The sequence below is a fragment of the Taeniopygia guttata genome, chromosome 1A (genome assembly GCF_048771995.1).
Source record: "Taeniopygia guttata chromosome 1A, bTaeGut7.mat, whole genome shotgun sequence".
Taxonomy (NCBI): domain Eukaryota; kingdom Metazoa; phylum Chordata; class Aves; order Passeriformes; family Estrildidae; genus Taeniopygia; species Taeniopygia guttata.
Window position 1 is genome coordinate 40,649,166 of NC_133025.1, and position 24,073 is coordinate 40,673,238.

At 37.6% G+C, this 24,073-nt stretch overlaps 2 protein-coding genes across 3 annotated transcripts in view; one reads left to right on the forward strand and one right to left on the reverse strand.

Moving 5' to 3' along the window:
* RASSF9 (Ras association domain family member 9) overlaps window positions 1–9,848 on the reverse strand; it is a 43,676-nt gene extending 33,828 nt beyond the window's left edge. Inside the window, exons 1-2 of one of the 2 annotated variants that reach the window (XR_003957557.4) lie at window positions 8,899–9,848; window positions 8,203–8,773 (exon numbers count right to left, since the gene is read on the reverse strand). Coding sequence is in view for 1 of the 2 variants with exons in the window: in XM_072923181.1 (XP_072779282.1) it covers window positions 8,899–8,909 (11 nt within the window). In the remaining variant the exon portion in view is untranslated. Of the gene's footprint in view, window positions 1–8,202; window positions 8,774–8,898 lie in introns of those variants that run through there. The other variant, XM_072923181.1, reaches the window with a different exon arrangement.
* A 166-nt stretch (window positions 9,849–10,014) lies between these two features.
* NTS (neurotensin) lies at window positions 10,015–22,421 on the forward strand (the record flags this gene model as incomplete). Its single annotated transcript, NM_001245684.1, is given in 4 exon segments — window positions 10,015–10,298; window positions 14,371–14,432; window positions 20,350–20,574; window positions 22,066–22,421. Coding segments are annotated over 4 exon segments (495 nt in total). The 5' UTR covers window positions 10,015–10,237.
* Window positions 22,422–24,073: the final 1,652 nt, after the last annotated feature.

Genomic DNA, 24,073 nt, shown 5'->3' on the forward strand with positions numbered 1-24,073 from the left:
TTCCTAATCTCATACTGGCATTATAACAGATCATTAATTACTTTTAAAGGTGATAAGGGCATCATGAAGGAATCTTCTAATACACAACATATGATAAATTCTAGGTATTGATTGGCAATTGATAAATTGTCTCCAGGTATTACATCATGTGCAGATTCCTACCTTGCTGGTTTTAGGATTTTATATACCATTTTCGAGCATCCTTGTCTATTTCAAATACAATGATACAATCAAATCTGAGTACTTCAGAAATATGCTCTTTCGCAGATTTAACTTTAGTTCCATTAAGGAATGAAAGTTTTAGGTGGATTTCAAATGACTGAATGTTTCCGACACAGATGCAACAGATGACATTTCAGAACAACTATAATCAGAAATATTTTCAAAGGGCAGAAAACTATGTGGGCTGCATGTTTGCATCTGACAGACCAACACAAAGCAGGAGAATGAGACAGTTTACTCAGCAGAGGTATGCATGCCAAGACATATGTCTTCTGAAGATATTCTCCTGTGTTGAACTGGGGTATAATGCCTCGGAGTGAAGGATACTTGCTCCTGTGAAACTCTTCTGCACCTCTTGGTCAAGCACATGTTTTTTCACCACTAAATTGTTAATTATTACTTCAGCAAGGCTATTCCCTGAGGCCTAGGCACCTAAACTCTGGAGAATAAAAAGAATGTACTCCACTGTTTTCTTCTCTGTTCTGCTAGCTGATGGTATCCTAATTCCTGAAGCAGTGCAAAGGAAGGAGAGTTATTTAGTTAAAAGCATAAAGACTCTTGGCATAAGACTGACTCAGTCCAAATGCACAAAGTTGTTTAGATAATTAACTCCCACTGATTTTAATATTTAAGCCTAGCCTCCCCTGTGCTAAAAGATGCAGCACTGGCTGGAAGCCAGGAAGTTCCTGACTGTGGCTGTGGTTTATTGTGCAGGCTTGTGTGGTGGCTTCAAGGCCTTACTCCAAAAGGACGTAGTTGGTTGGGAACATAAACCTATGATCAGGACTACTATAAAATCAACTATATAATCACAAAGATTATGATCTGGAAGAAAACTGCTGCTAATAGATTTTATATGCAAAAGGACACATTCTGCATTGCAAATATGGATGATAGCTAGCAGTAATGTGTTGTGGAAGGGGGAAATGGAATGGTTGCTGTGCATGACAGAGAAATGTACTATTCTCTTCTTGCCTCAATTGCTGTTAGAAACACACACAGTCTCACCCTGGTACCAGGGCAGTAGGCTGTCTTGGGATGATGCAGGTGTCTGCACACTGTAAGAATTTCAAAACACAACTGTCCTATCACACAAAAAGATAGTGAGCAGGATCACCCAGCACAAGCTATCAGATGAAATCCCTATTATATCAAAACTAGATGTTATTAACAAATGTGTAAATAATTCCCTATCTCTAGGTGTGATGGTGTTGGCTGGCATAGGGTTAGTTTTCTTCACAGAAAGAACTTTCTTCACAGGCTGGTAAGGGACTGTTTTGGATTTGTGTTGAACAGAGGGTGAATAATATAAGTGTGTTGTTACTGCTGAGCAGGGCTTACATAGAACCAAGGATTTTTCTGCTTTCTGTACTGCCATGTTAAGGAGGAAGTTGGGGGTGCTTGGGAGGCTGAGAGGAGACACTGCCAGAACAGATGACCCCAATTAACTAAAGGGTTATTCCAGACCATATATTAAGGTATATAAAGTGGGGGAAGGAGGGGGACATTTGGAGTGAAGGCTTTTTTTTCCTCAAGTTATGTGTGATGGGGCCCTGCTCTCCTGGGAATGGCTGAACACCTGCCTGCCCATGGGAAGCAGTGAATTAAGTTCTTGTTTTGCTTTGCTTGCATGTGTGGCCTTTGCTTTCCCTATTAAGCTGCCCTTATCTTAATCTATGGGTTTCCTATCATTTTCCCTTTTGATTCTCTCCCTGGTCTCAGTGGTAGGGGAGTGAGTGAGGGGCTGGAAGGGGATTGACTGCTGGTTGTGCTTAAACCATGACACCAGGTTTCTGAGAAACTTTGTTGAACGGTAAACTCTGTCAGTGTTGTCCTGTACTTAGCACACACCAAATGTGTTTAGTTTTTGGGCCCCTCACTACCAAAAGACATTGAGATGCTGCAGCATACTGGGAGAAGGGCAACAAAGCTGATGAAGGGTCTGGAACACAAGTGTTATGAGAAGCAGCTGAGGGAGGTGGGGCTGTTTAGCCTTGAGAAAATAGGACTCATTGCTCTCTACAACCACCTGAAAGGAGGTTGTAGCCAGGTGAGTGTCAGCCTCTTGTCTCAGGTAACAAGTATCAGGATGAAAGGAAACAGCCTCAAGTTGTGCCATGGAAGATTTAGGTTAGATATTAGCAAAAATTTCTTCATGGAAAAGATTCTCAACCATTGAAACATGTTGCCCAGAGAAGTGATGGGGTCACTGTCCCAGGGGGTATTTAAAAGGTGTGTGGGTATGGGACATGGCTTAGTGGCTAACATAGAAGTTCTAGGCTGATGGTTGGACTTGATAATGTCTTGACTTGATGACCTGAAGATATTCCAACCTAAAAGTTCCAGGATTCTAGTAAGAGCTGAATCTCTGAAGCGAGGCATTGTTCTGTGATGTACAGCCCCCTTCTGAAGCTTTAGACTGTAGGGAGTTACTGCTGTTTGATGGACCTGTGTAAACCTGACAGAGGCTATACACCATATCTGCTCATTTTTTTTTAACTCCTTCACACCTTCTAAATCCATTTAGGTATGATGAAGTGGTCTCTAACATTATTTTTTCTGCATCAAGGCCTCAGCTGGCTATTCACACAGCAAAAGGGTAAATAAACCTTTTTCTTTTTGTGATAGTCACTGAAATAGGGTCAGAGATGTTCACTTCCCATGTTTTACCTTAGTCCTAAAGTTATAGCCCTATGGAGAGAGACCACTGTAGGTACATGAATACAAAAGTACCATTTACTTGTTAGCTGTAACAGTCAATGTCAAGCTGTCTCATCAGTTACCATGAATACAGCTGGACCACATGTTCATCCAAGGAAGACTGGTGACAATGAGGAGAAAAGCTGGAAGAAACTGAAGTTTGTGTCTGCACTAAGTATTTATTCCTGATTTTGAAAAAAATTTTAGTTTTACCTAAACCAACAGCATGAAATGCTACAGGGTACCTTCAGGTCAGTATAATGTTTTTCAAACCTGCTTGTAATCTTCGACTGCTGAATATTTTCAGCTGAAGCCCAAAGTATTCCATAGGTATCTCAACAAAAATTAAGAGCTGGAATTCAGGCTTCACTGTTTAAATCACCAATCCATGTTCACTTTGGTGTGGGTACATGAAATTTACAGATACAGACAAGCTTGAGTTTTAGCATTTGAGTCATGCTGCTCATCTTCTTAAAATTAGGCATGTATAAAGGTGTTTTCAGGATTGGGGCTACATCATCGAGTGATTAGAAAAGAGTCCCCTCTGGGTGTCAATTAAACATGGCTCCAGCAGCACAAATCAATGCACGGGGATAGTGATTTGAAGCTGAGATCATGTCTACAGCACAAGGCATGGCTGACATCAGCGTGTTAATCTGGGGTGTGAGCGCTCTGTGCTCTCTGAATCCCTTTGTTTACCTGCAGTTACAACAGTGTAACTGTTCTCTTGCCAGTATAACATATTTCTGCTGGGAGGGGGCAGGGGGAGAGAGGAGTGAGTGCACCGAGGCTTGATGCCATTAGGATCTGGATGGTGATCATAGATGTGGAATTACTGTCAGGACATACACCCAGGAGCATGCACTGCTCTGGATGGCTTTGATAAGGGATAAAAACTGCAACTCTTCAGCGTTGCCTGTGATAACACTACAATCTAGGCTGCTGTAGGCTGCCACAGATGACAAACTTTTCTTTCTAGAGGAGTGTATATTTATAAGCTGCATTCTAGTTTAGACATGGATATAGTTAATTCATGTTTATGAAGCACTGAAATGGAAAGGTGTTATGCAAATGCAAAATATTCTTCAGATGAAAAGCCTCTTTTTATTTTTCAGAAAGGGTGCTTTCTTTATTTGTCAGTGATGTTTTTGCTTATGTTGTAAATGATTGGTTGCCTGTGTTTGCTGTTGTAACTTGTATTCTTATTACCACTTTGTTTGTCTTTATTGGCATGTCTGCTTTTCAATCTCCAAGGAATTTCTTAAATACTATGCATGCAAATTTCAGTTCACAGATGTGCAAATTACATAAATGCTTTCCATCCCTCTTAGGTAGAAAAGCTGGAAGTTGCAGAAGTGGTATATACTTGGTATGTGCGTGCTGGCACAGTCCTGAAAGCACAGTTCTTTAAATCCATATTTTGTTTCTGACTATCACTTCTAAATCCAGAACGATTACATTTAATGATTTATAAATTATTTACTCATGAATGGTCAAGCAAAAAAACTTGCATATTAAGAATTAATTTAAAACTCATGCTTTGGCTCTGCTTAATAAAATTTTCTGAAGAAGAAAATTAACTAACTAAAAAAGGAAAAAAACACTTCTAAGTGATTCTTTGTATTTTTTTATGTTGCAGTGGAAGAACTGTGGAAGGATGTCTATGACTCTTTGAGGCTTCCTTTATTAAAAAAAAAAAAAAAAAGAAAAGAAAAAGAATAAAAAAGAGAATAAAAAGGAAAGGCTACTGGTTGTTTGTAAATCTTAAGGACTCCTGGGGAAGAACTCTTGTCTGATCAAGCAGAAGGTCTCAGCATAATCTCAGTGATTTATGGTACTAATAATATATTGCCTCTTTACTGTGCACAGAGGAAATACTCCTCAGTATTTTTAATTCAAAAATCTCTTAATGGCTGTGTGATTTTAAATAACTAGTTAAAATAAATTCTCTTTTGGGTACAAGGGAAAGGCATAATTCTTTGAGAAATTTGTGAAGGAGGCAGGAGAGATGATTTCAAAAGTTTCAGAGTCCAATTCCTATTTATATGGCATAATTGAACCAGTGTAATATAATAGTGCATACTTATGTCTTCGGTTACCATGTTCCACAGAATGCTGAAGAATAATTGCTGACAAAAACTGAATATCATGGGAAAAAGAGAGTCAACCATCTGAAATAAATTTCATTTTGCTCTTTTAGGAATTGTCAGTAGTCATTATTATCAGTCCAACAGTAACAGTATTAAGACAATAATTTTGCAGTTTTTAACTATTGCATCAATTTAACACAAAATTTCAAAGCATGATCAATCTGATGAACAGTGGATTACATGAATATTCAATACTCAACAAAGTTATATCAGGCTTTTCACCCATGTCTCTTGTATATATTATATCCTCAAACCTAAATTAAAATATTCATAGCTCACTGGAGAGAAATGAAAAATTGATTAACTTAGGTATTTGGGGAAAATGTGTAATCAGGGAAATGAGAAAGATTCAATCTAGCCTGGGAATGAATTGCTGAGAAGTGAGAGCAAGGAGGAGGTGCCCGAAGCATAACTCCCATGACACACTGTGGTGGCACTTCTAACTGCACTGTTTGCTTTCTCATATAAAAGAATTTTAGCAAAAGGGGAAAAAATTAAAAGGAAATGGAAATTAGGAGTAGGAGTGAAGATTGTCTTCTTATGGCCTTTTTTTATCCAAACTGTCTTCTATTAAACAATTTCCAAATAGTTATAGATATGTGTGTGTGTATGTCCTAAAATTTCGTATTTTCAGTTGTTTTAACTGTTGGTGTGTTGATGCATACACATTGTGTTTACTTTATAGTAATGTAAATATAGAATCTATTTTTTCATGAGAAGGGTTAAGAGAATCCCAAAGTTCTGGGAATGTAACGGCTGTGCTTTAATTGGAAAAAAAAAAAAAAAAGAGAAATTATACTTCAGATTATTTTGTTGAAATGATACTTTTAAGCTTTTTGTGATTTGAGTACCCTGGGGTGCTGAGATGGTATTGCTGTTTGAAACTCCAAAGCATCTAAAAAAGCTCCGCCATGCAGGTATACCTCATATGGAGAAGCTACACAGTGTGCCACTTTCACAGTTTTAGACCCCAGAACTTGAAAACACAAAGGGTGAGCTCATTTGACATCCAGGAAGTTTCTACGGATTTGTGGCTCCTTAAAATGTGGCAGAAATTCGCTGCATATTAAGAAATTCTTCTGATTCAGAGGTGGTCGTTTATGTGCTTGGGTTTTTTTCTGTATCAGTAAGATTCTCAAGGATTCCTTAAAGTGCGCAACATCATAAATCTAAAAAATTGAGTTGTAGAACGACTAAAGATTAGCTTTGAAGTAGAGAGGATGCACAATGTTTTACTTAATAAAAATGATCTAATGTAAAAAGCACCATCTGCCTTTTACTTTGGAATTATTTTCTGATATTCTTTGCAGCAGAGGTGGTCTCCAAGATTTTCAACAATTGAATCAGCATCAAGTTTTGAGTATTACTTTGCTGACCAGACACAATAAATACTCTTGACTTATTTTTAAGCTTAGAAAAAGAGATGCTGAGAATTCACAATGCCTAGGAAATTCTACTGCAGTCTCTGATTACATTAATGATTTAAATGTGCTTTGAATGCCCTTGCCTGTATGTCCTGTTGCTTTGCTTGAGCTTGTCCCTTGACCTGACATGATAGAAATTAATTTGAGTCATCAGTTTTCTGCCCAGAATGTTAACCTAAACTGCTGATGGCCAAACTATTGTAGGGACAAAGCAGGTTAATCACCACAACTAAAATCAGCTTTAAGATTTTGAGTATCTTATAGCCAGTTTGCTGTATGAAATATTTTCTATATTACCACCCCCAGCATGATTCTCCTTGGAGTTTTCTCGTATAACTACTGCTAGTTTTAGAAAAAAAAAAAAACCGCAAAAAAAACCCATTTAAAAATGTTGAGACCTAAATATATTTAATAGCAAGATTGAACATCTTGAATTTTCTTCCATTCATTCTGTGTTAATTTCTATTCCAAAGATATAAGACTGGTAACTGCAATATTGAGAGTTCCTTACTATAATCCACAGTACCTTCTACTGCAGGAACATTAGCAGAATGATACTCTCCTTCTGTTTGGTGATTACAGCTTTTGTGTTTCGTGTTATCCATATGCTACGATGGTAGTTTTATGACAAAGTAAATAGAGGTTTATGTATCTGTTCTTCCGTGAATCTGCCATTTACCTGATTGAATCATTATCTCCAGTGCCTCACAGTTGTGAGTTGACCTGATTTATAGGCCTGGACAGGCTGTCTAAATCACATGCTGAGAGCAAGTAAAGATAAACTGAGCTTCCGAAATTGACTGACACTAATGAATAGTTATAAATATTTTCTTTAGCTAAGAATATTTAAAAATAAAAGAGAGAGAGAGAGATCTGCAAAAAGGTTGACTTTTTTCCTTATAACAACTTCTCTTCATTAGGAGAAATGTGATATCAAGATGACTAGAAGTTGAGGTGATTTAGGAAATTAACTGTTGAAAGGGTTAAAATTGCTATTATACAATTCTTTGTGAAGCAGTACAAAGTACGGACATATGAAGGAGGTAGAAAAAGTAAGTAAAGCAGTATTTGAGAAATAGATGACAGCTGAGTTCTACTGAAAAAAAAATATAATTGTCCAAGCTCAGTTGAGCCTCATCCAGGGAACTTGAAGATTATGCATCAGGAACATAAAAAATGGTAAGAACGTGTCAAACCACGACAGAGAGCAAAGAAGAATTTTAACACTGAAGTTTCTGCCTTGTCAGTTTCTAAGAAAAAGAAAATGGAAACAGACCAATGGCAAAAAAATATGGTTCAACATACCATATATCTGACCCTTTCAAATCACTAGCAAATATTACCTCTGGAAAAAAAAAAAAAAAAAAAGAAAAGCAGTAATTAGGCAATCACAGATTTTAATGGCAGGAAAAATGGCAATTAGTCTCTTCCTGAGGAAAAAAAATAATCATTCCTTTAAATTCCAGTTACATAAGAATATGGGTAATTAAACTATTGAAGAACTCTGTGACAGAAATTGGGCACTAGAAAATATCTAAGAAATATGATTCTCATTCATAGAGATTTCTGAACTATTGAACACCCACAGAGCGAAATTAGCTGAAGATTGGTCTTTCTATATCATGGAAATAATAGAAAATAAGACTAGAGGGAAGTGTGAGTGTCTACCTCATCTAACCTGGGTTCTCAGGCATATGAATGACAGCTGAAACTTTCTGGTAGACTAGCACAGCACATAAAATGTGATAAATGTGTTTCAGTAATTTGGGGGTTTTGTTTATTTTTATTTTCTCTCTCAGTAGTACAGAAGTATGCGTTCCCAACCGTATGCAAAAAATCGTGCTCTTAAAACATCTAATACCACTGCAGTGCACTCTATTTTATTTCTGTGTTTATTTATTTCAACATAAACCAAAGAAACATTTGAATTTAAAGTCTTTTGTGCTGCAAAAGTTGTTTCAGGGAAGAAAGAATTCAGTTAATTAAACTTTTTTCACCAGGTGTTCATTGTGGCAGGATTTAGAAAATTTTACATGTTTCTGCGACACCTATTAAGTTGCAAAGGGTATGGGAGGAAAACAACATTCATCTCTGCTCTTTGCATTTTAGACGAACTTTTCTGAGGAGAAGGGAAAATCCACGACAGAAGAATCTACTCGCAGTGTGTGTTCCTGCTACGTGTGACACGTGTATCTGTCCTTAAATGTATTCAGAGAGACAGAAATGTTCTGCATTGTATCTGTGTCTGTATTCAACATATGGAGCATTCGTCTGTATCTGAGAAGAGAAAAACAACAAAAAAAAAACCTCACTGCAAAAGCAGTAGCGCGGTGGAGGCTGACGCCAGTCTTCAGCTTTACGTTTTTATACTCACACGTTGGAGGTCACCCTACCCTCCTCACCTTCGGGTCATTTTTCTGGGCTTTGCGGCTCAGGAGCTGTGAGAGCTGGGAGGCGGAAAGAGAGCCCGGAGCAGAGACGGGCTCCCGGGCAGCCGCGGGGGGCAGGGCATGCGGGGCAGGGACGGGGCCCCGGGCAGCCGCGGAGGGCAGGGCATGCGGGGCAGGGACGGGGCCCCGGGCAGCCGCGGAGGGCAGGGCATGCGGGGCAGGGACGGGGCCCCGGGCAGCCGCGGAGGGCAGGGCATGCGGGGCAGGGACGGGGCCCCGGGCAGCCGCGGAGGGCAGGGCATGCGGGGCAGAGCGCGCCCGTCCCGCCGCCGCCCCGCCTCCGCCTGAAGTCCCGCTGTGTCCTGCTCCCTTCCGACCTCGGGGTGCTGGCACGGAGCCTGGTCTGTGCTAATCGTTGAGGAAGGATACCTAGTGGAAAAATCAAAGAGAAAAGTGCATCCTGAGAGAAATGTCTCTGAGGAAAGCTCGCTTTTTTGAAACCGCAGCGGGTGGCTGTGTCAAGCGCTCTTCAGAGGTAACAGGGAGGCTCTAGGCTGGTCGGTCTCAATTTTTTGCGCATCTATGAAGCACTCTGTCAAGTGGCTTTTCCCGTTATCTTGTTCCATCTCTCACACATTCAGACTTTATTTCTTCCCTTTTTATCCTGCTATGCGTGTCCGATGCAACACTCATACCCATGGCCAGGGTTATATTCCCGCCGTGCCCCATGTCAGGCATTCCCTGCCCATCCCCGGTTAAACATCCCTGCCGTCACCGGTGCGCAGATCCTTCCCTTGATGTAGGGAAAGGTTCTACAGACGAAAGACAAAGGGCGTCAACCGCACGACGACGGCGGTGCGGTCGCTCCCCACCCCTGGCCCCGCACCGGGGTACAGAGCACCTGTGGAAACTTTTTTTAAAAAACAATAATTATAATGACAATAAAATCCCAGGATGGTTCCCTTTCGGGAAAAGCCGCGCCGGGCTCGCCCCGCGGCCGTGGGTGCGGGGTTCGCTGCGCGCCCTGCGGGGCTCCGCGTGCGTCAGGCGCGAGTGGCGTCAGCGGGCGCGGAGCGGCGGGGAGGGGGCAGCGGGAGGAGAGGGGGGAGAGGGAGGGAGGGAGCTTCGTCAGGAGGCGATGGCGGTACCGCCGTGACATCACCCCGCGGCTTATATAGTTGGGGAAGGGTCTGGGTCCCCCGTCTGGTGCCTGCAGCCGCCCGTCAGCACGCGTGCGGAGGGCGAGGAGCGGCGGGGCTCTGTCTGTCTCTGTCTCTCTGTCTTTCTGTCTCTCTCTCCGTCTCTCCCTAGGATTTATGGACTTTACTTTCTAGAGAGCGGCGCGGCAAGGATGAGAGCCCAGCTGGTGTGCGTGGTGTTGCTGGCCCTGGCCTCCTGCAGCCTCTGCTCAGGTAAGTGCCCGCCGCCTCCGCCGGGCGCGCCCCGCACCGCCCGGCCCCGGAGCCCCTCTGGCCGCCCGGCACGGAGCCGCTGCCGCGCCGTCAGACGGACTAAGGCAAGGAAGGGAAGTCGCTTCGGGCTCCGCCGGCTGTCCCCATCAGGCGCCCGGGAGCCGCCTCTGATAACGGGCTCTGGACAGCACCATGGTTTTTTATATCACTCCTCTAACTTTCTCTCTTCGCATAACCAACCCATGCCTCCTCACAGCATCCATACCATGGCAATTAGTGCAGACTAGTCATTGGAAATACAAATCAGTGTAGACCATCTGCTGTGGTTTATTGAATATCATGTATTTCCAAATTAAGATACAAATAGTAATTTCTGCAACTCATTAATAGCTGCTGTAATCCAAATCAATGAATATGTATGCCCTTCAGTTGCTTTTTAGAAAGAGAAGCATAGTTTTATTATCTGGAGAAAAAGTTGCTAACAACAAATCTGAAATTATGACAAAAAAAAAAAAACCACAAAAAATGCAAAAATGCTGAAGCTCTGGCAGATCACACAGCAAGAAGATTGATGTAAATTCATTTCTTCTCCAAGAGCAACTGCTTTAAAAAGCTCAAAAGGAAGACAATATATTAAAATGCACTTCTTGCTTCTTTGAAAAATTACACATCTTAAGCATCTGCCATTTATGTCTAAGGTTTATGACCACATAGGTATGATGATAGTTAAACAGGTGTATGCGCATATATATAGTAGAAATAAAATAGCCTGCAAAATCCAGTCTTAAGTAACTTGAAAATTAATTTTTAACTCCACTAAATTACAGGCAACTTCATTTTTCAACTTTAGTGTTCAGAGGGACTCAGAGTTCCTAATTCTCACTTTAGATAGATGTTTACAATTTATATTCCCCTGCAGAAGAAAAATGTAAACCACATAATACCTTCATTTTATTACAGTTTAAATATAATTGTTCTGTGTATTATAGAGAACATATCTCAGTGACAAAGCTTAGCATTTTTTTTTCTCCCCATATATTTCTAAGCTTTTTAAACATATTCCTCACTAGTATTTTCAGTGAAGCAATTTCAAATTCAACTCATTATAGAGCCTTAATGAAAAACCACTAAAGTAAAAGACAATAAGTGGGAATTAAAATAGGTTCATTAAAAAAACCCCAGAAGACAAATTGTGTGGGGAAATAATACAATGGTTTATTTGCTTGAAATTTTGAAATTATTTGTAAATGAGAAACAACACAGAGAAGCTTATGTGAAGGGGCACAAATAATCTGTAACTAATATGGACACTTATACCATAAGAAAATTTAAATTTTCTCTGAAAATGTTTGCCCTCAGGCATAAGTATGTACCTGTAGAATGTAATTATTCCTGTAAAATGTGAATATATGAGTAGAAACTATTTTTCTTGTCAGTGGAATCAAGAATACATCAAACTGTGTGAATTTCTCTCTGATTTTAACAATAATATATAACAAGGCTTTTTATACATTGTTCTCTGAGAGTCTGTTCTTTTTATGCTTTTGCTCCTCATCCATCTCTTTTGAGTCCTGAATTACCTGAACATGCTTCTTTCTCTCCCTCCAAGCCTTCCTTTTTCTTCACCCAAGGAATCTTGACTCCTAAATAATGTCCTCTAGCTTTCTTTTTTCCAATCCAAATGCTTCTTAATACCTTCCTCCCCATCTTTCAAGCCTGCAGCTATCTTCCAGCCTTGATGTGTAGAAGCTACCTTCCATCCTTTATAGAAACAAAAACCAGGTGCTAAACAGGCACAAGTCCTTTAATTGTTCTCAGCTGGCGTGGTCCAGGACCCCACAAATCATGATGCTGTCCTCTCCTGCTCACAGGAGATGCTATCATTGATAGAAATTATGCTGAAGTGATCTTGTGCTGCCACCAGAACTTTGGCTAATGTAAAGCTGGCAAGACTGACTGCCGTTCCTGCTGAAAGGGTTGAAAGGCATTAGGTTGGAGATCAGTTGCTAGAGACTTGCTGACTGGTCTACAACTAGTCCTATTTAATATGAAAATTTTGAACATTGAATAAGATGGTTGTAGATCAGCATTACAGCAAGTCACTTAAATGCAATTGCTTCAATGCTAAAAATAATGAATGAATCTATTGTGTTGGTAATGCAAAGGTGAACAGGAGCATCTCTACAGAGGAAGGGGATATGCGTGACACACGGAAGTTTTTGATGACCTAAATAATAGGAATAAGAAGCAGTGCAGCAATACAAAATGCAGTGGCTTGGGAAATTATAGAAATTCCTGTTAAAAGCTCCTTTTCAACCAAAGCAAAACTGTTGAAATCTGAGGAATAAAAGACATTATCTTGTTATCTAACCTGGGTTTTGGGGTTTTTCAGCCACAAAAGACAAACAAAACTAAAAGACATGTCAGACAGCTGCCCTCTGTAGCTAATGGCAAGCATTAAGGTGATTAAGTGTTGAAGCTGCTGAACCAAACTGTGCTATACTGTTCTCTCTTGAGAACACTTCAGGGACAGGAGAGGGCTGCTCTGATGAGTTGGGAATACAAGGCTTTTGCAAGGAAGGAGAATTGGTGAGAGCGCAATAAATCTGGGCATAGCCTTTCAATTAAGCATTTATGGGATTTCCAGGACAATGGTTTCTGACCAAAAGGAAACAGTGATCTTGCACTTGTTTACTTGTAAGGACACACGAAAACACTAAGCTGGGAAGAGCAATGATTCCTCTCAAATACATGATGGGTAAATATTGCAAATAGAAAGGTTTTATTTACAGTGTAAGAATTTATTTGCAAACCTTGGATACATTTGCAATTAGAAATAAATTAGACTTGAAATCAGAAGCAAGTGAATATGTACTGATATTTAGAAGCATTTCCTAAAGAAGAATTAAAGTAACAGTATTTGTGAGATTTATTGAGATTTACCTTGACTGATTTTTAAGGGCATTGTAATGAGTGGCTTCTGTGCTGATAGAAACTTATAACACATTAGCACATGCTTTTGGTCCCTTACAGTCTCATGTTCTGTGAAAGGTAGTGACACGACATGGTGAGGATCTGAAATGAAGGCATGGGCAGAATCTATCCACTGATTCAGTAGTAGGGTCTTCTATGCCAACAGTATTGATTAATGAAAGTGAGATATTACCTGTATGAATATGGAATATATTTTGATTTAGTATGTTTTGAAAGATTAGTTTTGAAATATTGTTTGGTTTTGGAGTGTTGGTATTCCAGGAAAGGTAAAAGCTATGTGGAACTGTATTTCACCTAAAAGTTTTACTGATTCCTTACATTTTTTTTCTCTGTGAGCTGTGATTGCTGCTACCAAGGCACGGGATCTTCGTTGTGATTCTCATCTTCATCTTGTAATGCTGTGTGTAGAATGTGGCTGTGTATTTTCCTTCTGCAGCAATTTTTACTCTATTTACCAAATCACAAGTCTTACAAGTCTACTGAGCTATCAAAGGTCGATCAAATCAGTAAAGAAAACCCTAGATTTCCAGTCAGAATACTTTCTTTTTGTACATACATTGTTAAGAGCTTGTGTCAAACTGGTCAAGCTCGGTTCCCTCATACCAGTAAAAATAGCCTTAATTTAATTAAGAATAATCAAAAATATTGATTTTAAATCAAGTAATCATAACTTCAATTTACATAAATAATTACTACTGAAATAAATATTATTTGAAAATAAATATTCAAAATTTTCTTCCAAAGTAAGCAAAGTGACAAATATTTAATATGAAAATAAAGAAGACTAACACAGCAGTTTTTTTATACTGAAGGAATTAAAGTTTAATGTGCCTTTCTGCTACGAAGCTGAGATAAATGAACAGTTCCATCCAGTTCAATAAGCCTGAGTATTTTGAGTATTTGTTTTTGTATAATGTTGCTGTTAACTGAAGACTCCTCACAGTCCCTCTAGGTCGCTGGTGTTTGTGTTAAACACAAACATTTAAATATCATTTAAATATCTAAGTTCTCTATACTGAATTGAAATGTCCATGATTTATGATCAAATAATAAACATGTGTTTCTGGTTTATTCCCAGATTCAGAAGAGGAAATGAAAGCATTAGAAGCAGATTTATTGACCAATATGTACACATCAAAGGTAATTATTTTTCTTCCTTTACCTGACAGGGAGGGAGCAAATGAATTCTCATTACAAACCCAAAAGTCTTTGCACAAAGTAATAACCTATGGTCTAGACAGAAAAGTTCAGTGTTAGGTTTTACTTTGGTGCAAGATTTTCTCCAGTTCAAAGGAAATGTAAAGGTGTCGATGTGACACACTAAACATGTTCCTCAGCTGTAACACTGGTACTTTCATTAAACTGTCAAAACTGTGTTATGTACAGAGCTGTAAATTTATGTGAGGAAATGTGTTTCCAATAAGATTATGCCCGATGAAAGCTAAATTAACCTTGAGTCAAATCTGTAAGTGCTATTTTTATGCAGAACCCTTCCTATATGCATATAAAATTAAGACAGTCATAAAGCAAAGCCAGTTAATACATATTGCAATTTTGGTTTAGGATTTTGATCATACTGCCAGTACAGGAACATGGGGACATGACTGTGAAAATACTAACTTTGTAAATGGCATTTCCTTTACAGGTTTCCAGACTGTGAATAATGTTTATGTTATTAATATGAATATATAAAAATTCAGTGAAAACCTCATACTGACAAGCAGAAAGTGTTGCACGTATGTATTGGACAGGCTGATAGACACTTTCTCAACACAATTATCTTCCATAAATATTCTAAGAAATGTATGTGTGTGATATATCTTCAACAACATATGAATAACAAACTCTGAAACAAGTACTATGAGTTTAAGGGTGAATATTTTAATTTGTTATTCCAATAAAGTTTAAGTGGTACTTAAATGTAATGGAAAATAAAATGAGAAGAAAAATTTCTCCCCCAAAAAATAAATTTTCATAAACCAATGACTAGTTGAAGGTTAAAGACAAAACCTGCTAGGATGTCTTCTGCATATATTGTATTTAGGTATATGTGGCCTTTTTCACAGGATCATTGGATAGACTAGAAGTATGAGGCCAGAAAATGCATTTTCTTTAATTGGTCTGGCATTTCTTAGATCTCAATATTCTTTACTGGCATGATAGCTAACCTTGGATTACAAATAAACCTATTGGCCACTCACTTTTGTAAGGTACAGAAAGATTTAATAACTTCTTCTTTTCTGACGCATATTTAAATGTAGGGGGCTTACAAAAACAGATTTTTTTGCTGTGTGGTAAAGCACAGCATGCCCTGGAATAAAACCCTGCAGCTATTGATGTTTCTGCTACTGATTTTAGTAGATCTGTGAACATCCATCTTTTCCTCCCTTTCACCACAGAACACAAGCTGAGGTAACTCTAAATGCACAAATATATTGCACCAGTTAAAAATGTCATGATGATTGCAGTAATACTCTTACATTTTTTGATTTCATGTAGCTTGCTATTTAGCTTCCTTAGAGTATTTACCACAGTCAACTGACCCTTGAAGTTAACAGAAGCAGTAGATTCATGTTGGAGACATTCCTTTAATTCTACATTTTACTGCCTTAAATCACCATCTAAAGTTCATTAGATGAATTTATGTTGTCTCTTGACATCAAAGCAAGACATGGTGGAAACACTAAAAACCGTGTGTCAAATCTTCTACAAGAGTAATATCACTATCCCATTCATTACTGAAATTGCTTTTTTTTTTTTTTTTCTGTTGTCCACTGCCAGATTTTAACTCTCATTACAACAAATTATGGTTCTGGTGTGATAGACAAATTTGAAGATTGTATGTGTAATAATTGTCTTGTGTTGTGCCTGAGATCTGGTTCAATTTTATGGCAATTACTGCTAAATTACACAGACTGTATTTGGCACTGACTTGGTAACCAGCAAAGGAAATCCTAACAATTTAAACATCCTAACAATTTTAAACGTGTTAAGATGGGAAAAAAATTACTGTTTATGAAAGCTGAGATCTAAAAGTGCAGCAAAATGAATTATCACTTGTGGGTTTAGTATTTGATAGAACAAAAATCTACCTAAGTAGGTGCTTGTGGACTATAGTATCAAGACTACAGCCAGGACTTAAGCATATCTTTTGCAAAAATCAGTAGTCTGTCTATATTATGGGAGGAATTGCCTTATGCCTTTAACTTCACAGACTGCTGTCCAGTGTCTGCTGCCCCTTTTCAAGTTGCTCTTTAAAGTCACCTATATGTTGAATCACTCTCCATCCTTAAAGATCATGCTTATTGCAACCTGTCTTCAGCACTTAATACAGTTTGCCACCCTTCCCTGCTGTTACATCTGAACCAAGATACAAGGATCAAACAAGTCCTTAAACTGCTCTGTCTTCTTCCTAAGATAAAATCCAAAAAGCCATTTGGAAGACCAGGTAAAACAACAAAATCTGACATGTCAAAATACATGGACAATTATCTCCTGTCTCTCTTTTGTTTGAAATAGAAAACTCTATTCATACCAAAGAGATAACTCTATTTCCAGCTTCCTAAATGCTTGCCTGAAACCAACCACTAGTTGCACGAAGAAACTTTTTTGACCTCTAAAATATTGAGACTATGTTATTTAGAGAGGAAAAAAAAAAGTAAAAAGAAAGTATTTGTTGTAGGATGCCTATTTATGACTGCATTTGCCCAGAGAGTTTAGCCTCCTTGTCTGAGGAGCTGCCTAGAAGTAGGAGGAACCTACATCTATCTAGGAGCTAGTGACTTCCTGACTCAGTCATTACATAAAAATTAAATAGGTTTACAGGCACTAATATGCACCATGGGAGGACGTCTTCTTTAACAAAACTCAAAGCTATATCTGATTAAAGATATATTTCTATGGTTACAATCTGACCGAAATTCAACTGTTATTATAGAAAAGAACCATAGAGATCCTACACTATCTTTGTAATGACTTTGCTTTTTATCTGCTTTTGCTAGATAAAGACAAGGATTTTAAAAGCAGATATCATTTTTCCTAATGAAAAATAGAATTTGGGATGTCTGGGTGGACTGTAACAAAAGAAGTATCTTAGACAAACTATCAGGGGTATCATTCAACCAGATATAGAAATAAAATATATAAATTATAACTTGCGAATCTCCTTTGTCTTGCATAGAACAAGCCTCTTGTCAAAGAAGGAAATAAGCTTATTTCAGTTTCTTAGATTTTCTTAAAATCTCTTTCCAGATCCATGAAGTGTGAGAAATTATATATCTGATTCTTATTTTACAAGTATTTTCAACAATGGAAATACATACATCATATTCACTTCAGTATTCTTATACATTTTAAATTCTAGTTTGTACTTCAATCTCCTTTCTTTCTTCAGATTATTCCCAGATATTTTCCAAGTTACTCTTAAAAAAATTAGTTTTACCTTGTCAGATTAGGGTTCCTTGTTTCATTGTGTAAGTGTTTTCCAAAACATGTTGAGATACTGTACTCGATATTGCTTAGATCTGTTTGGAAAAAATATATAAAAGTGTAAAATATAAAATATATCCCATATTATAAATTAACCTGAAAATTTGGATTATCATCATCTTAAACTGGTTTTTTTTTTGCATATACCTGTAAGGATAACTGCCTCAGATATTTTCCATAACCCAAAAAGCAAAGTGGTCTGATTTTCATACTTACTGTAATAGTGGAGCAGAAAAATAATATGACTTCTCTGTTCAGTGACTGGACATGACCTGGAAAACTCAATGTTCAATTAAAATAACCCAAAATTCACTCTGACTGAATTGTTAATGGTAGCAGTAAGTCAGAAGCAGGTGTACCCAAATGAAAAGACTTTGGTGTGATATATGCATGGCATTAATAGGAATGAGACTCCCTTAACAAATGAAATATTAGTTAGAAGCTTGCAGACAGCACTGCAAATTTGATTTTACAAATACACAAGAAAGTTCCTTTATATATATATGTGCACCAGACTGACATGAAGTAGTAACTTCAGATCAAAAAGATTCTATAAATTATGCAAGAAGGCATGAAAAATTACCCTATCTTCTGTTTCTATCCACTGGAATATTTTTGGTTCTTAACTCAGAAACATCACTTGTTCGTGTAGCACTGCCTCTAGTTTCCATGCTCCATTGCAATTTAGCTGTTGAAATGCCAGATCACATTTCTTTCGCATACCCAGGAGAGAACAGTGAACTGGAGCAACCTCTCATTTGTCATGGAAAGCTCCATATTTTTATATTGCAAAAATAGGTTAAAACAGACCAAAGAATATTTTGAAATTGCATAGGGCACTTGGTCTTTTTCCTAGCTTAACTTTTGTTAATAAAATTAAATATTCTGCAGAGAATAATTTTATCTTGAAACTGTCACATCTTTTTAAATAATTTGATAAACTAACTAGGCTACTTCAGTGAGAAAACAGATGAGCTCAAAGTAAAGAGTGCAGAACCAATTACAGGCTTCCAAATAAGATTTCAGATTTGTTTTGTTAGCCTCAAAATAAAATATATTTTTTTAGATGTTGTCAGGAATCTGAGAATGTACAGCAGTTTCATTAAAAGACAAAATCATTCTCATTTTCAGGGGCACATGTATCAGATGTATGTTGGAGTAATGATCATGGCCAAAAGAAAACTTTCTGTAACTAATGCTAAGAGTGATGCCAACTTTTCTTGTTTCTTCCTCATTTCTCTAAATTTTCTTTCTTTTCCCTCAAAAAATAGTCAAGTGTGATGAATATGCATCAATCTTGCAGGCAAGGCCCCTTTATTAGTAAGGTGCTCTAAAGAAAAAGGTTATATGATTACCTGGTGTTCAGCCAAATAAACACTCCACACTCTCAATTAGTGCTGCCAAGTATGTGTGAAAGGCAATGTCTGTGTTAGTGTCATACCTGTATTTAACTTGTACATACAGGAAAAGAAGCAACTACATTTCACTTCATAGGTAGTGTCTAATCCTAATGTGCACAGCAAGGAACACCTTGCCAGGAATAAATAGGAATTTGCTATTTGGCTTTTGATTGGAGATTGCTATGTCACCAGTTCTAGTTGAAGGAAACAAAATTCTATACTCAGCACTGAAAAGAATACAGTGCAGAAGAAGTAATTAGTAGTGTGAGAATGAAGAAAACGGCAAAATCATGAAAAGCAGTAAATGAGATAGGAATTGAGTTTTAAGCTTACTTTTTTGCTATTGATAATCAAAAGCCAAATAGCAAACTGCTATTTGCTGCAATTGCTTGGAAAAAACAATACAAGTAGAAAAGTAAAAACCATGCGTATCAGCATTTCTTTAAAATGGTTAAAGAGCTCATACATAATGCAAGATACTGGAACAAGCAAGATACAATTGGCCTTGGTTTTTCAGTCCAGTTATCAAATCAGGAGTACTTTATTTTTCACAGCTATATTTTATCTTTGCTCCATCTTCCTAAGCCTACAGACCTTCAATTAACATCTCCCAGGCTCTTCACTTTCCAGCCCAGAACTCCTGGGGCTTATCTGTAACTTCAGACCCGGACTCATCAGACAGTTTGTTCTGAAGCAGGGACTCCATTCCTTTTCTCAGGGAATTTTGGGATGACTGGTATTTGTACTGAACTAGGGAGGAGTGTCTAGTTAACCACAGGCATCCAGCTTGGATTCCTGAGCTGGGAATTTATCCAGTGGGTTTGGTTCATTATCCTTATTTACACCTGTGAATTTATATTATATTAATTTCCATCTGTGTTTTTGTTTGCACCTGTGCAGAATGACTATGAAATGCTGCCATTCTGGTTTGGTAGCAGTTTAGCTTTTTCATCATTTATATCTACCTGGGGGGCAAGGCTGCAAGGAAGCAGACTTGGCGTGTGTAATAAATAAGTTGTCCTAAGTTCAGCACTCTAATTATTGTCTAAAAGTTGACCAGATGAAAAGCACTTCAGAAACATAAACTTATTTCTAACAAAACGTTTGAATGTAGCACATGAATACAAAGGACCCAAAATACGTTAAATTGTGGGTGTTTTTATTTTCAGATTAATAGAGCAAAACTTCCTTACTGGAAAATGACCCTGCTAAATGTCTGCAATCTTGTCAACAACATAAACAACCAAATGGGGGAAACAGTAGAGGTAGATGAGGAGGATCTGGTTCCAGGACGACAGTTCCCTGCAGCTCTGGATGGCTTCAGCTTGGAAGCAATGCTGACAGTATATCAACTCCAAAAAGTTTGCCACAGCAGAGCCTTTCAGCATTGGGAGGTAACAAAAACGATCACAAATGCATGTTTCTACTGCTGTTAAACTCTCAGGCTCTGTTTGTAGTGATGTTGTAAAAATCCATATCCATGTCGTCTCCATCAGATTATCTGAGCTTTCCTTCCCTTTTTTTATATTCTTTAATACTTCTAATATGACTCTTTCGGTATGAGTAGTGAATTAGTGCAGTTTTTGATGACCTGAGTGTATGTTTCTTACAAAAACCCATGGATAAGTGAGAACTTTTCTTAACTACATACTTTTTCCACTCTTTGTAGCCATTCCAGGTAACCAAACAAACATGTGAAAGTCATCACTATGCCAGAAAACATAATTAATATCTGCTTAACAGACATGAAGTAATTACAGATCTATAGATCTATTGAAGCATAAATAAATGTACCCACTGTTTCTGTTTGAAGACCCTAAGGCAAACTGGATTCAAAATGCAGAGATACATGCCCATGTGTACATACCATTTTACTAGGTACTCTGGTTTTCTTATCATTGCTAGGAAACTGACGGCAAGGTAACTCCTGCTTTTTTTTTTCCCCTACATGTAAAGATGGCCCTGGAAGTTGACAGTGTGATTGTATGAAGATTGCTGCTCTTAAATAGTAATTGTTCATAGTCCATTTGTGATATTTATTTTTGTACAATGATTACAGTGATTACACAGAAGCACACTGGGCACAATCCACTTGCATTTTTAGATATTAAGCTAAAAGCTGCTTTGTATAGCAAAAAAAGACAACTCAGTGTCACTACCCACTTTCCAGTAAAGCAAATTTCTTCATCTAGCTCAGCTTCATGTACAGTCTAGCTTAATCCAGATATCTTTTTGGTTGGTTGGTTGGTTGGTTGGTTGGTTGGTTGCTTTTTGTTTGTTTGTTTTGTTGTACTTTGCTGAGTCATAACTCCTTGTATTCCCAATCTCCATATTAGGTGGGGTGGTCTATACAAAGAACTGCAACCTCTTTGAGATACAGAGTTTTCTGAAGACTCCCTTCATCAGTTCATTTCTTGCCGGAAAGGAGCTACCCTAGAACCAAATTACCCATATGTCTTAATCACAGTTCCTTGCTTTGCAGGAAGTTGTAGAATAAAAGATTTCTCAAAAGATGAAACCAGCGAGCAGGTGTTTAACCTAAATGTGTGATAACAGAGTGATAGCCGTTAGAAAACCTTCAGTCTATTTGAGTTTTGGTCTAAGGAGGATATACCAGCTTTCCTCTCTAGTCAAAACCAATTATCTCATTTGTTGAAGTGGAATTTAAATATCACTTCTGTAGGGCTCAGATCCTCTTTAGCCTGATTTTAGTTTTGTGCCTTGAGTTTTGTATTTTTTTTAATTAATGCTGCAGCTAATATAGTAAAGATTTTTATTGATGGCAGTAAAATATTTTATTATTTTATTAAAATTTTGAGGAGATTATAATCTTCATTACCAAAAAACAAAAAAAAAGATAACAGTGTGTCTCTTGCATCCTACAGTTACTTCAGCAAGATGCTCTTGATCTAGAGAACTCAAGCCAAGAAAAAGAAATCATGAAGAGAAAAAATCCCTATATTCTGAAACGGCAGCTACATGTGAACAAAGCTAGAAGACCATACATACTCAAGAGAAGTTCATATTACTGATGCAGCAGAAGAAAACAATGTATATTTAGTTCATAGGTAACTGTGCATTACGGTTATCTTATCTAAATCTGAAATCATACTTGTGTGAAAATATACTCTGGAAATTCAAGATGATAACATAGCTGTGTCTTTTTTGCAATTGCTGTTTCTTGATTGTGAATTTTTCCTACTTGAGATTAATTTGACTAATACATTTGTGAATAAAACTAGTTTTTAAGCATGATATATTGTACAAAGCTGAGATTTCAACATGCTTTCAAAAAACCTTGTAGTCTTTTCCAGTTTTATAAAGCACACCAACATAACACCAAGTAAATTTATATTGTCCATAAATCCTACTGAGAATCTTACAGCTTCTTAATGCAACACCTCAAACATATAAATGTTTCCAAATTTCTTGAATAATATAGTAGTAAGAAGTGCCACAGTATTTTATGCTTTGACTAAATTAATTTTTTAGGAATAAGTCTAAGGAAGAAAAGGATTAACTATTATGTGGCAATTTCAAAATGAATGTTTTAAATAGCTTGCTTGTAATTGAAAATATAAACAACAAAAAGCTGCTTCATGTCTCAGTGCTGCTACTGTAAAAAATCAAAATAGCAATCTGGTTACATGAGAAACTTGGTGAAGTGTTTGAAAGACTAATTAAAATTAGAACATCTTAAAATTACTATTAAAAAGCATTTCCTTTCCCTCCCTCCACAAATGTGTAGAAAACAGGAAGTTTTGGAGTTGGAAACAGTTTTGGAAACTTACAGAGAGGGAACGTCACAGCATAGGAAAGATTATTTTTAAGCCATGAGGAATCAACTGCTGCCTGTTGCACATTTTCCAGTTCTGTGTTCGTGATGTGTGCATGAGATTTGGGATCTCAATGATTTTGGGTTGCAGTTAGAAGGAAAACAGTCTGAAAGGACTGGGGGCCACAACCATCAAAATTTTAGGGCTAGTCCAAGTCCTGTGAGGCCAGGGCGCTCAGACCAGAAGGCAAAAGTGGGACAGACATTGTTTTTGAAAACTTGCCTGTTTCCTGTTTGAGGTGTTTCCTCAAAGCAGTTCTCCAGCTACTAGCCACATCATCACCCCCTCACAAACAAAAAAACAAACCAAACAAAGAAATAGCCCCTTCACCTTCCACATTCACAGACGCCCCCAAACAATCAAGAACACAACAGAAAACCCGAACACTTGGATAATTTTCAAATCCTCACACAAGTTTCTTAACTTTGTTTCATGGAAAGGGATGGAGTTTCTAAAGTAAAATGCATTTTAACTATATTAAAACTAATTATATTTCCTTTTCTCACTGCAAATATTATTAATCAGTTTATTCATTCAATAACCCTTAAATGCATGCACTGACAAGAAATAACTGAGCATACATTAATTATTGCAATAATCATTATGACTCAAATACACCAAAGCAATTAAGTATGTTCAGTCTCAATGTTTTAAATGCTTAATGTGCTTAAGGGCTTTACTTAAATAAGTAAACTCACACCCCTTACTTTTTTTACGAAACACATTGAATTAGACTGGAGACCCAGTATGCTTTCAAGTGGTTAAGAAACAACTTATTTCCAGCAAACCTGTAACATCACAAGTCCTATTATGGATATTTGCATTCTAAAACATCTTTGGCTCTGAAATGACAAAGCAGAGCTGTTTGTTTCAAAATTTGTTGTTTGCAGTAAATGAGGGGAAAAAAAAAAAGTAACTTAAGATCACTTATCACTTTTTCATGGGAAAAACAGAAGAATAAGAGAAAAAAAAATCGTCATTATATTTTTCTCTTATGTTAAGTTTAACAATATAAAAGCTAATAAAAAATAGGGTTAGGTAATGTGGTTGTCATCTG